This window comes from Vicia villosa, linkage group LG1, assembly GCF_029867415.1.
Source record: "Vicia villosa cultivar HV-30 ecotype Madison, WI linkage group LG1, Vvil1.0, whole genome shotgun sequence".
NCBI lineage: Eukaryota > Viridiplantae > Streptophyta > Magnoliopsida > Fabales > Fabaceae > Vicia > Vicia villosa.
This window is the reverse complement of record NC_081180.1, coordinates 243,904,358-243,916,678: the sequence shown is the minus strand read 5'-3', so window position 1 is coordinate 243,916,678 and position 12,321 is coordinate 243,904,358. Positions and strand designations below refer to the sequence as shown.

Sequence of the window (12,321 nt, the reverse complement as noted above, 5' to 3'; positions counted from 1 at the left end):
CACCAATATGCATCTTCTTTCCCATCAAACAATAATACTGTCATGAATTCAAGCGGAAGTGAGATAAAAAATGAAAGTACCAATTGATAGGAATATTTTCCTTTCAAGACTATGAAACTAGGGTTCCTAAATTAAAAGGGGAAGAAAATTAAAATGACAAAATAAAATAAAAGGAATAAAAGACTTTTTCATTTGATTCATTTTCTAATGTCTCAATGAGACTACAATATATGATGCTTCTAATCTATAACAATATATAAAGGCAAAACATGGTTTTGGTGTAGCCTATTTTTCTTCCAATTATACCCTTTTCAGATTTTTTTAACTTCAACTTCCCTTTAAGGACTGCTATATGACAGTTTTTATTTCTTTTTCATTCTATTTTTTTTATTTTATAAATAATTAAATAAAAAAAATCAACACATGAAAAAATATTGTTTATATTTTTATCCGCTTGCACACCGAAGAAAGCGGACAGACGGGCACGTCGCTAGTGGATAATAAATTAATATTCTAACTTAATTTATCTCTCATTCATTTGTTTTTTTTTTGTGTAAGCAAGAATTTAATAACCGGAGAACTAAGGGTTCTCCAACCTTGTTACACAGGATACGGATTAACACCGACAAAAGTCAATATTACAAACCAATTATAATTACGACATAAAAGACACCGGGTCCTTGACAAAATCGTAAAAGCAACAATTGGGATGAGCAATATCGCCTATAGAAGACCATCTCCATATCAAGATCTTGATATTCCAAATCATATTATTTACATTCCAAGTCTCTATCAGATAATCTTTACAGTGACCCAATGAAGCATTATCATTTGACACTTCATTTGGCTTATAGAAAAGTTTGCAGTATCCAGATGATCCTTAAACAGAGACTTAGAAATTGATTCAATGAACTCAGCACGCTTGAACCCTTGAAATTTTGATTGAAAGATTTTCATTCCTTATACTCAAGACCAAAATGGTTACAAAAATCTTCATGAAAGAAAAAAACCAATTTCCACGAAATTGACATTTGAGATCATTCGAAGTAACCTTGACCTTGTAGTAGAATGCCTGACATGGTTTGGGGTTAAACTTCTTACTCAAATCTAGAAACTTCAACGACCCATGATTCTTAAATGATTTCAAAAACAATTCATTCCAATGGCGTTTTAGCTTCCTTAGTGACATAGTATTTAACTTCAATAGGTTTGTTCATAAACTCCTCAACATTTTTTTGAGGTCTTCCACAAAAATCAAGTGGCTCACTCTCTAAACCAAGGATATGAGACTTTGGGAAGAAGAGGAAGCAGAGGTAGATGATGGATTACCCGGTTCAATTATCTTGATCTTTTGCATAGGCGAATTATTGTGAGCTCTTACCTTGGTATGTTAATCCTTGGGAACCTCATCAAGATTTGATGATGGAATTTGACTTTTGCCTCTTTGTTTTTCTAATGGACTTTCCATGATAATTGATGAAGATAGAGTGGAAGATTTAGGCTTAATGGTGAGATGATTTAAGAGAAAATGATTTAGGTTTGAAATGAGATGTTTTGAGATAAATGTTTTTGGTTTTGAAATAAGGTGAAATGAAATGAATGATTGAATGATAATGAAACGCGTGAGAAAATAAGTGTAATGATTCATGAGAATTCAAATATGAAAAAGATGCGGGTTTTAAAAATATGGAACTAAACATGTTTGATTTGAATCATAAGTAATATTGATTTGAATCATAAAAGGGATTTTGGATTTGATTCGAGTCAGACCTTTGTTTGATTTGAATAAGAGATCCATAATTTTTAAACAACCTTTTCTAGTTTGAATCAGGGTGTGGTGTGATTCGAATCAGGTAGAGGCCAAATGTAAGAAAATTGTAACATTTTATTAGAGTCGGGGAAGATGGTTAATTCGAATTAGAGTCTTAAATCCCTCTATGATTTGAGTCAGGGTTCTTGGTGATTCGAATCATACACCAATTTTTGAAAATTTTAAGAAATTTTGAAAAATGTTTTTAATGCATAACAAACAATTAATTCTAACAAATATTTTAATGCACATCATTATAATTTGATGAAAAATCAATGTCAGTTGAAACTATATGATGCAGATGAATGATATGCACAGATGAATAAGATACACAAATGGATGAGATATGTCATGCAGACATAACACACACATAATTTAGAAAAATAACATAATAAACACATAAAATTAGGTACAGCTACGAGAAGATAAAGGAGAGTTGAACTACCGTACCAATTTTTGCTAGCCTAGATCGTCAAATGGGTTACTATGAAGTGAACCAATCTTACTATGAAGAACGATCTAGGCTTCCTTCATGATTACCTTGGAAGAGTAGGTCTTAAAGGAGATGATTCTTCTCTCTTCTCGCATTTCTTTTGTCTTTATAGTTTTAAACATAGATACTACATGGTCAGATGAATCAGATTTACAAATAATCATGATGTAAAAAAATTCTTTAAGCTATACAGTTAGGTTTCTGGTTACCTATACATAACTCAAATCTTTGCTATCCCAATTCTGGATGTATAGAGTTACTATGAAATTCTATCAAATGATTATAGAATAGTCTACATAATAAGATTATATTACTTCAAATAACTCTATGTCATTTAAATTGAGCACTACAAGCCCAATGCTTTAGCCAACACATATCAAAATTGACCTTACATTCTATTGAAGTAGATTACTCAAACTATAGACATTCAAGATCTTTAATATCTTGATCCAATGATCTTTCTAGACATAATATTCCTGCTCCGAGATTATTTTCTACAACTACCTTTACTCGTCTCTACCAGTTCCTTGTCTGGGAAACTATTCTACCCAAGAAAGATTAGACAACTTCTGACTTTATTCTTCGGCAACCTTTACTCACTTCCATTGAAGTCTTCTATATAGTATAGAGAAACTCTTCTCTTGTTTGATGATCACCGCCAAATACGATAGACATAAAGGCAATTCTTTTTTGTGATACACACAACAAAACTTAACAAAAAACATTAGCTTCCCTAATAAACTTGGGCTCTACCTCTAATACTTGATATTTAGAGTTGAGTACTACAATAATGGTTCCTTGGAACAAGGATATCTAAAATATATCACACGACACGGGATCTCACAATATCAACATTCTATGAAGTTTTTCACAAGGATGAATCAATGAGAAAGAGTGTTTGTGAATGGAGAAACTTTCATAGTTTTTCGGTTCATTGTGAATCTCATTAGATCTCACTCTAGATAATCTCATTGTGAGACTTCTTCTTTTTTTTACTGAACATACTTAGGTCCATTGAAATTAACTAATTCAAATTGATCACCAATTGTCCTTTTTTTAAAATAATGATCTCTCGCACAAAATGGCACATAACGAAGATGTTGAAACATCCAGAATCATCTGGTAGTACCTAGGTTTTCATGTTTTGTGTTTTTTTATTTATGTTTGTTGTACTGTTTTATGCTATGTTTATCTTTGAATCATGTAATCTCCAAAATATCATGCAATAAATAAGTACGGTAATAATAAGTCTGTGTCACAAAATATACATATAATACAAACAAAATATAATATGTCTACATAGCCCCCCCCCCCCCCCCCCCCCCCCAAGGGCTATGTCAGTTACCCAAGATAATCATGTAAAAACTCACCATTCAGGTTTACCAAACCCGTGAGGTTATCTGCAAGAATAACAATCAACTAGAGACGGCTATCTTGATCTCCTGCGGGAGGTGGAGGTGGTGGTGGCATCGGCCCTTGTGACGCAGTCGGAAGCCCTAAAGGAATAGCAAGCGCTAAACCTTGAATGAAAACAGGGTTGCAAGCACAAACCTATAGATAAGCTCTGGAGTCTACCAGGAATAAAGAAAACTTTGGATTCTATTATAATGAAAGATATAATCCTTATGGCCATGCCAAAGGTCTTTAAATACATGAAACAAAAGAAATCCTAATGGGCCTTATGGGCTTTTAATCCAAAACAAAATTAAATAAAACAAATAAAATAGAAATTGCTTAAATATTAAAACTAAAATTGCTTAAATATTAAAATGCTTTCCGACATGCAGTTTCTTCTTTGATACGCACAATCCTCCTACATCAGTCTCCTTCACTTCTAAATAACTCGACCCTGAGTTCTCTTCTTGATAAATAGCTTCATCTGACAGCTTGCTGTAACTGTAAGTACCAACTGAAAACCTCTCCTTACGCCGAAACGCCATCACATCTTCTCCCATATTGAAAACTTTAACTTCCATGCGTTTATCTCGCATAAGAGACAAATCGTTTGCCAGCTCATCTACGGTCAACTCTTGAAATCCTTTAGGATCCCTAGCAGTTCTTCTGGAATTGTTGTTTCCTCCTTTACAACATTCATCATCCCTTTGATCACCACTGGACAGAAACATTCAGTTTCTTTTACAGCCTCATCAAGCTCCTTTTCACTCTGCATCATCATCAAGAATATAGACTTGTTTCCTCCTGGATTCTTATCAAAGTGAAAAACAGGAGTCATAGCAATTTTATGTGTGCCCCACGTAAGCATCATCACGTTATCCCGTCCTCGATAAGTGATATCATTATCAAACTGCCAAGGCCTACCAAGTAAAATATGACAAACATCCATATCAACAACATCACAAAGTACCTCTTCTCTATAATATTTTCCAATGTAGATAGGAACTCTGCAGGTTAGTGTTACTCGAACTTGGGAGCCCTTACTTACCCAACCGAGGTTGTATGGCTTCTCATGTGGTTTTGTGGACAACTTCAAATAATCTACCAATTTTTTCGACACTAGATTCTCCATGCTGCCACTATCCACAATTAGATTACGCACTATGTTCTTGATAGAATAACGTGTCTTGAACAAATTCTTGCGCTGTCCTTCGTCTTTAGATGCTAGTAACATTCGCTGCAACAAAAAATTTATCCTTTCATCAGATTCTTCCACCGCAAACTCAACATCGGCATACTCATCGTTCTTACTGTAGGATCTTTTCTTTCTTCATCTTCCTCCCTTTCTTCCACAACAGCAGCGACTCTCCTTGTTGGACAAACATTCGATTTGTGGCCTCTTCCGTTACAACGATAACATGTGTCTATAGCGGGTCTAGCATATGGATTATCCGGCCTCTGAATTGGTGTTTTACCCTGCTGCACACTGCTAGAGCTGCTAGCCCCCTTATTCCCAAGGTTGGAATCCCTGGGTGTTGCATTCTTTTCCTTGTCACCTGCTGATTCACAGTTACTTTGGGGTGAGTACCTTTCAATAGACGAGAAATTTCGAGGGGATTTCTCCATCAATTCAGCCTTCAAAGCCAAACTAGATGCTTCAGATATGGTCCATACAGTCTGTAAACCCATCTTCTCCTGCAAGGATCCCTTTAGGCCACTGATGTATCGAGCCACTTTCTGGCTTTCTGATTCTCCCAATTCATTGCGCTCAGAAAACCGCAGGAACTCAGCTGTGTATTCAGTCACAGTTCTCTTTCCCTGAATACACTCGATGTACATCTTATAAAGAATCTGCTCATAATCCTCCGGTAAAAAACGCTCCAGCATCAATTGTTTCATTCTTCTCCAAGTTCTGACTGGCCCCTTCCTTTGTCTCTGCCTTTGAACAACAAGTTTATCCCCCCAGACAGCTGCAGTACTCTTAAGCCTGATCGCAACCATCTTGACTTGCTTGTTCTCAGGGACACCCATAACATCGAAGAACCTGTCGATGTCGATCTGCCAATCAAGAAACTCCTCCACTCCCATTGTTCAGTAGAACAGTGGAATACCAGCCTTCACTCGATAGTCATGGTTGTTCTGTAGATTCTCACGATTATCCTCTTCACTGTAAGGTTCTTATTCATCAGATCTCGAATCTTCAACACAGTTTCCACCCCGTAGAACCCTAATCGGTTCCTCTCTCTTGTCTCTTCGCCGATTCCCATTATTGTTGGCGTTGTTCGCCTGATTTGCTAAATTTTCCATCTGTTCATTCAAAGCAGTTAGAGTCGCGGTAAAAGTCGTGGTAATTCCCTCAAGATCTGCTTTGGTCACCAGTTGATCCGCCATAGTTGTCAAGTTACGAAAAGAACAGGAGAAAACCTGCTCTGATGCCAACTGACGCAGTCCGAAGCCTTAAAGGAATAGCAAGCGCTAAACCTTGAATGAAAACAGGGTTGCAAGCGCAAACCTATATATAAGCTCTGGAGTCCACCAGGAATAAAGAAAACTTTGGATTCTATTATAATGAAAGATATAATCCTTATGGCCATGCCAAAGGTCTTTAAATACATGAAACAAAAGAAATCCTAATGGGCCTTATGGGCTTTTAATCCAAAACAAAATTAAATAAAACAAATAAAATAGAAAAAACTAAAATTGCTTAAATATTAAAATGCTTTCCGACATGCAGTTTCTTCTTTGATACGCACAATCCTCCTACATCAGTCTCCTTCACTTCTAAAGAACTCAAACTTGAGTTCTCTTCTTGATAAATAGCTTCATCTGACAGCCTGCTGTAACTGTAAGTACCAACTGAAAACCTCTCCTTACGCCAAAACGCCATCACATCTTCTCCCATATTGAAAACTAAAATTCCCTCAACGCATAAAGGAGTGCTCCATATGGTGTCCAAACGAAATCATCTAATGTCAACGCATAAAGCCTCCTCCTATACTCCATAACACCACCACGAACCGCCTACATGCCCTTCCATCTCCTCTCCAGTGGAGCACTCGTTGGGACACACTGCAGTCTCCTATCATAAATATGGGGAAAATGCTCGTATATCCAGCACTGAACAAATAAAAAATGATTAATATGATATCCAATAAATAACTAATAGACTCAAAAAACAATGTAAAAATAAAAAAAAAAATTCTAGTATACCAGTAATAGGCTCAAGTAACTAGCTAGTTGTCTGGTCTTAGGCTAGAAAGCAACTCCAAGTGTCGTGTATCGCATATTCAACGCCGCCACACCCCAAGCCCAGTTTGAAGTGTCTAGGTTACTGAACAACCAAAGGTAATGAACATCTATATAATCATCATACTTGTCCTCAAAGAGAATACATGCCATTAGATGTAGCATGTACGCCCTAGCGGCAGCATCATACCTCTTTTCCGCCACAAGCTCACCGTACCTCTCCCTCAGCCAAGACATCCGAAAATGCAAGCCTCTGCTAAAGGCAAACTCCTCAAGCACCACACCATTATCAACCTCCAGATCCTCCACAGCCTGTGCCAGCATAGTCCCTTGGTTAATATCATGATCAGTGAAAAAAGTACCAACGATGGGAATATGAAACAACGATGAGACATCATCTAATGTGATAGTCATCTCTCCATATGGAAGATGAAAGGATGGTGTCTCAAGGTGTCACCGCTCAGCAAAAGCTGACACGAGGGAGGCGTCGAGCATGGTAATTGAGCACTCGGCGAACTCCAGCAGGCTAAAGTCGGTAACAATACGCCTGACCTGCTCAGGCATCTCCCCCTCTGGGAAGTTCTTCAACTTTGAGCCATGGGATGCGACATTCAGCGTCAGACGCTCCTGTAAGAAACAAAATTAAAAAATAATCAATAAACTTTCAGATAGTCAATCGAGCCATAATAAATAATTTGCAATAAAATAATATAACATACACCTCGCCCTTCCATATAGGAATGTTCATATCATGTGACCACGGACCTGTCGGTAGGTCCTCCTGAAAATCCTCTATCAGTGTAAACTAATGGCTCTATAGACTTACGTGTCGTGGCGTCTCTATCAGTAGGAGACACCTCATCAACTGACGCATGAGCCTCCTAAACAACCACCTCCACAACGAGTACCTGCTCCTCCACATCGGCTACCACATCCACCACAGCGGACACCTCCACAGCTAGCTCCTCCACATCGGGTACAGTTGGCTCCTGCACATGTACCTGCTCAGCCACAGCCACAGGTACAGGTGCCTCCTCCGTAGTAGCAACTCTAGCAGTCTGGCGTCAGGGTGGGTGATACTGCGTCTGCTTAGCCAACTGTTTCTGGTGAGAAATGGTCGGAGGATGTCTTTCAACCCGTAGTTGGGAAGCCTCTGCCTCATCCCTTCGGGCCTGAGCATCGTCTCTACCCCTAGTCCTCACTAAAACAAGTAAAAAAGGCAAAAAAAAGTGAGTTAAAATTTGAACTATCGAAAATTATGAAATATCCGATATTTTTTCAAAAAAAATGAACTATTGGAAATTTTAAAATTTCTGGTACAAATGTCTCTAAAAAATATCGGGAATTTCGCAAAATAACCGGAAATTCTTAGTGTTTCGTGAAATTTCCAGTAACCGCCTCCAAATTTCCGGTATCACCCTAATAATTTAGAATTCTCGATAAACTCGTGTAAATTTTATGAAATGGTAAAATTTTTGGTTTGGGTATTTTGATATTTTCATATATTTTGGGGTGCCTGATAAAACTGTCTGGGGTGGCAGGTTAATTTTCTCCATACCTAATGGTCCCATTGGTTTTTACAAAAGACCAACCTTGATCTTGAAGGGGTGTGAGAGATGAGCAATTAGAGGCTTCCATTACCAACTCAACATAACTAACTTAGTTATGACTAGATGTAGGATAAGATATTTATATAAATCTTAATCTCTTTGCAACAAACTCAGAAAATCAATAATAGAACTTTCAAAGTGAATGATTCAATTCTCTCTCTTTTCTGTTCTCTTATTATAATAGGTAGTATTATGAATGCTATGGTATGTTCTAAACTTCTCATGTTATTAGTGTCACACTAGCACCTTTATGAAAAAATCTAAAAAGGTTTATTAGGAGGAGTATTGAGATATCTGAATAGAACTCAAAACACTCGTTTGGTCTAATTCTCAATTGAAACCATGCTTGAGGATCAAGATGTAATTCTCAAATGTATATATTGGATTTTAAACGTTAACAGTTGCAATTGTGTATTTATTGATTACTCCTCTGAATCTTATTCATTAAAGTTACACCAACTACATTACAAATAACTAACTAAACAATTTATCACATTAATAGTCCTATTTTAATCATAAATAGTTGTCAATGCTTTTTATTAACTCTGTACATTATGGCAGCATGAAAGCCGTTATCGAGCGCTTTAACAAACACAAAGAAGAACAACATCAACTAATGAATCCTGCTTCAGAAGTCAAGGTTGCTAATGTTGTTGGTCTTTGAGTTCTCTACATTACAGTTATTGTGTTTAAACATATTTGATATATATCTGTGTTTCTACTTGCTAGTTTTGGCAAACAGAAGCAGCTGGCCTGAGACAACAACTGCAGTACCTGCAAGAAAGCCATAGGTAAATTAAATCATGAGCACTTAGCAGTTGCATAATTGTAACCTTTTTGGTAAAAGAAAATTTTGGTTTTTCCAATTTCTGTTATAAGTAAAACAAACCAATTTCAAATGAAAATGTAAATTATACTTTCTTTTGGGTAAAAGCAGGCAATTGATGGGTGAAGGACTTACTGGCTTGGGAATTAAAGAACTACAAAATCTGGAAAGTCAACTGGAGATTAGTCTCAAGGGTGTTCGAATGAAAAAGGTATCTGCCGGATCAATTCAATCAATCAGTTTTAATCTTTTTTACGCCAAATTATCGACTGTTACAGTACCGTCTATTTCCCTGCAGGATTACATTTTGACTAATGAAATTAAAGAACTACACCAAAAGGTACCGGGACGAGTCTGGTTTTCTCGCTGTATTTAACTAGCAGGCTTTCTCGCAAATTTCTGACCAATTTCCATTAATGCCTTTGTAGGGAACTCTTGTCCATCAAGAAAATGTAGAACTCCACAAAAAAATGGACTTCATCCAGAAAGAAAATGCAGAGCTACAGAAGAAGGTAAATGATTAAAAAACACAACAATTTAAGATTTCGTTAATCAAGCAAAACTTAGTTTTCATTAGGCTTCGAATTTTCTTGTGCTAAAACTAAACAGAAGTTTGGATATTAGGTTTATGAAGCAAGGGTTACAAATGAAGAAAATGTGGCATCAAATCTATCATGCACTATCAGAAATGGATATGATTTACATGCACCTATCAGTCTCCAGCTAAGCCAACCACAGGCTCAATACAGTGAACCAGCAATCAAAGCCATGAAATTAGGGTATTCTCTCGAACTAATAATGTATCGCATATAGATCCGATCTACGCTATTTGTTTAGAAACTAAAGACTTAAATTATGCACCAGATTACAGCTGCATTCCTAACAAGCTGCCATGAACCAGTTCAAATATATAATCATGCTGCTATGTGTGATGGATCTTGTAGTTCAACAGCCACATTGTTCAATTCAACAGAATAGGGTATGAGATTGTGTATCAAGAAACTTAAAATTGGTCTTAAAGATCAGATATAATGACTGCCTTTGTAAATTTTATGCAATAAAGATATCAATGGTTGTGCCTGGTGTTGTTTTTTATATGATTTCTATATCTCTCATGATCAATTAAATGGAATTTGGAACACAACTTCCTGTGCATTTCTATGCCTTTAATATGTGATTCGCGAGAGAACGGAAGCTGTGTAGCTCATGCTGACACAGTAACTATTCTATTACTCTCGAGGGATAAGCATGACTTGCAATTGCCAACAATAATGAGGGAACAGATATTAGGCATCCCTATATCACACTCAATAATCTTGTATCTATCAGGCTCAGCCAATGTTCAAGAGCAACATGCAAAAACTTCTGATTGCAATTGCATGATTCATTGACAGGAGGGATCTAATGAGAATACATTTAGTACAACTAAACTAACTACATACAAGCGACCATGAAAAAGCTGTAAAGCCTGACCAAGGGTCATTCAGATTGATTTTGTATGGTATAAAATTCTATACTGGTGAGAGATGGACAGTGCTTTGATACCTGACAAAACACCCATCAGCCTTCCGCTTCATCTTGAAACCGGATTTTTTGCATGGCAGTTCACTGACCCTCCTGCCTACCATCTCAACCGATTCCATTTGCTCAAAACCATGCTGTGAGAAAACGAAATCAAGAGAACAAGATATAATAAGGGTCTATTTGATTTCCTAAAATAGTTTCATTTTTCTGTTTTTGCTTTTATTTGCAATGCAGCAACTTTTTTCACTTTATTCCTGGTTTTCAAATATTTGTAATGGAAACTAAGAAAATAAGATTGAAAATAAAAGGGAAAACAGGAAATGAAAATAAAAAGGTCTTCATGAGTCAATCAGACGATAAAATTTTACAAATTTATTTTTCATAAAGAATGTGTTCCAAACAACACAAGCAAGCCTCTCAAGACTCAACAGAATCAGTAATGATTTAACTAGTTTGAACAAGTTGATACCCAATTGCTGCCACCGGCCCACATCGGCTATTTGACAATTCCCTATGAGTTATATCTTCAAGCATCAGCATTCATATATACCTTTGTAACTTGTATTCTTTTCTTAATTTGGATACCTTTTTTTTTTTTTTTTGATGGACTTAATTTGGATACCTTAGTTGTAGGTTGTAGGTTTTATTTTTTTATGGAGCTGTAGGTTTAATTGTTACTCTCTTCTTAATTAGGATAAATGTAGATATGGAAGCTATTTAATTTATTGGGCCAAGAATCGGATTTTCTTCGATATGTTCGTTAAAATACAAGACTAAGAAACATTTGAATAAATAGTGTGTATTGAAAAGCACTATAGAGACTTTATATATATATATATATATATATATATATATATATAGATTATAACTAATTACATGATATAGTCGATGTGGGACTATTCTGTATACAAATATCAACACTCTCCCTCAAACTTGAGCATATAAGTCAAAGGCACCAAGCTTGCCACATATATAATTAGTTTTGGGACAAAGCTTGTGACGATGTCGCCTGATTCAATCTTCTCTCTGACAAAGTGACAGTCTATTTTAATATGTTTGGTCCTCTCATGAAAGACTAGATTTAAAACAATGTGTAATGCAGCTTAATTATCACAAATAAGTGTTATTGGTCTTGCTTCTTCAATTTGAAATTATTTGACAACTGTTTTAATCAAATGTGTTCACATGTTGTCATTGCCATGGCCCTATACTCTGCCTCGATGCTTGATCTTGCAACCACGTTTTGTTTCTTACTTTTCCAGGATATAAGGTTTCCTCCAACAAGTACACAATACCTAGAAGTGAATCGTCTATCAATGGGTGACCCTGCCCAATCAGCATCAGAGTATCCAATTATTTGAGTGTATCATTTATCTTCATACACTAGACCTTTTCCTGGAGCACATTTGATGTATCT

General features: G+C 36.3%; 1 protein-coding gene across 1 annotated transcript in view; it reads left to right on the top strand.

Annotated features, from left to right (window-relative positions):
• The window catches only part of LOC131645061 (MADS-box transcription factor 23-like), a 50,595-nt gene extending 40,183 nt beyond the window's left edge, over positions 1 to 10,412 (top strand). The window contains exons 2-8 of the mRNA XM_058915715.1: positions 9,116 to 9,194; positions 9,284 to 9,345; positions 9,492 to 9,591; positions 9,679 to 9,720; positions 9,809 to 9,892; positions 10,005 to 10,159; positions 10,245 to 10,412. Coding sequence (XP_058771698.1) covers positions 9,116 to 9,194; positions 9,284 to 9,345; positions 9,492 to 9,591; positions 9,679 to 9,720; positions 9,809 to 9,892; positions 10,005 to 10,159; positions 10,245 to 10,263 — 541 coding nt within the window. The 3' untranslated portion in view covers positions 10,264 to 10,412. The remainder of the gene's footprint in view (positions 1 to 9,115; positions 9,195 to 9,283; positions 9,346 to 9,491; positions 9,592 to 9,678; positions 9,721 to 9,808; positions 9,893 to 10,004; positions 10,160 to 10,244) is intronic.
• Positions 10,413 to 12,321: the final 1,909 nt, after the last annotated feature.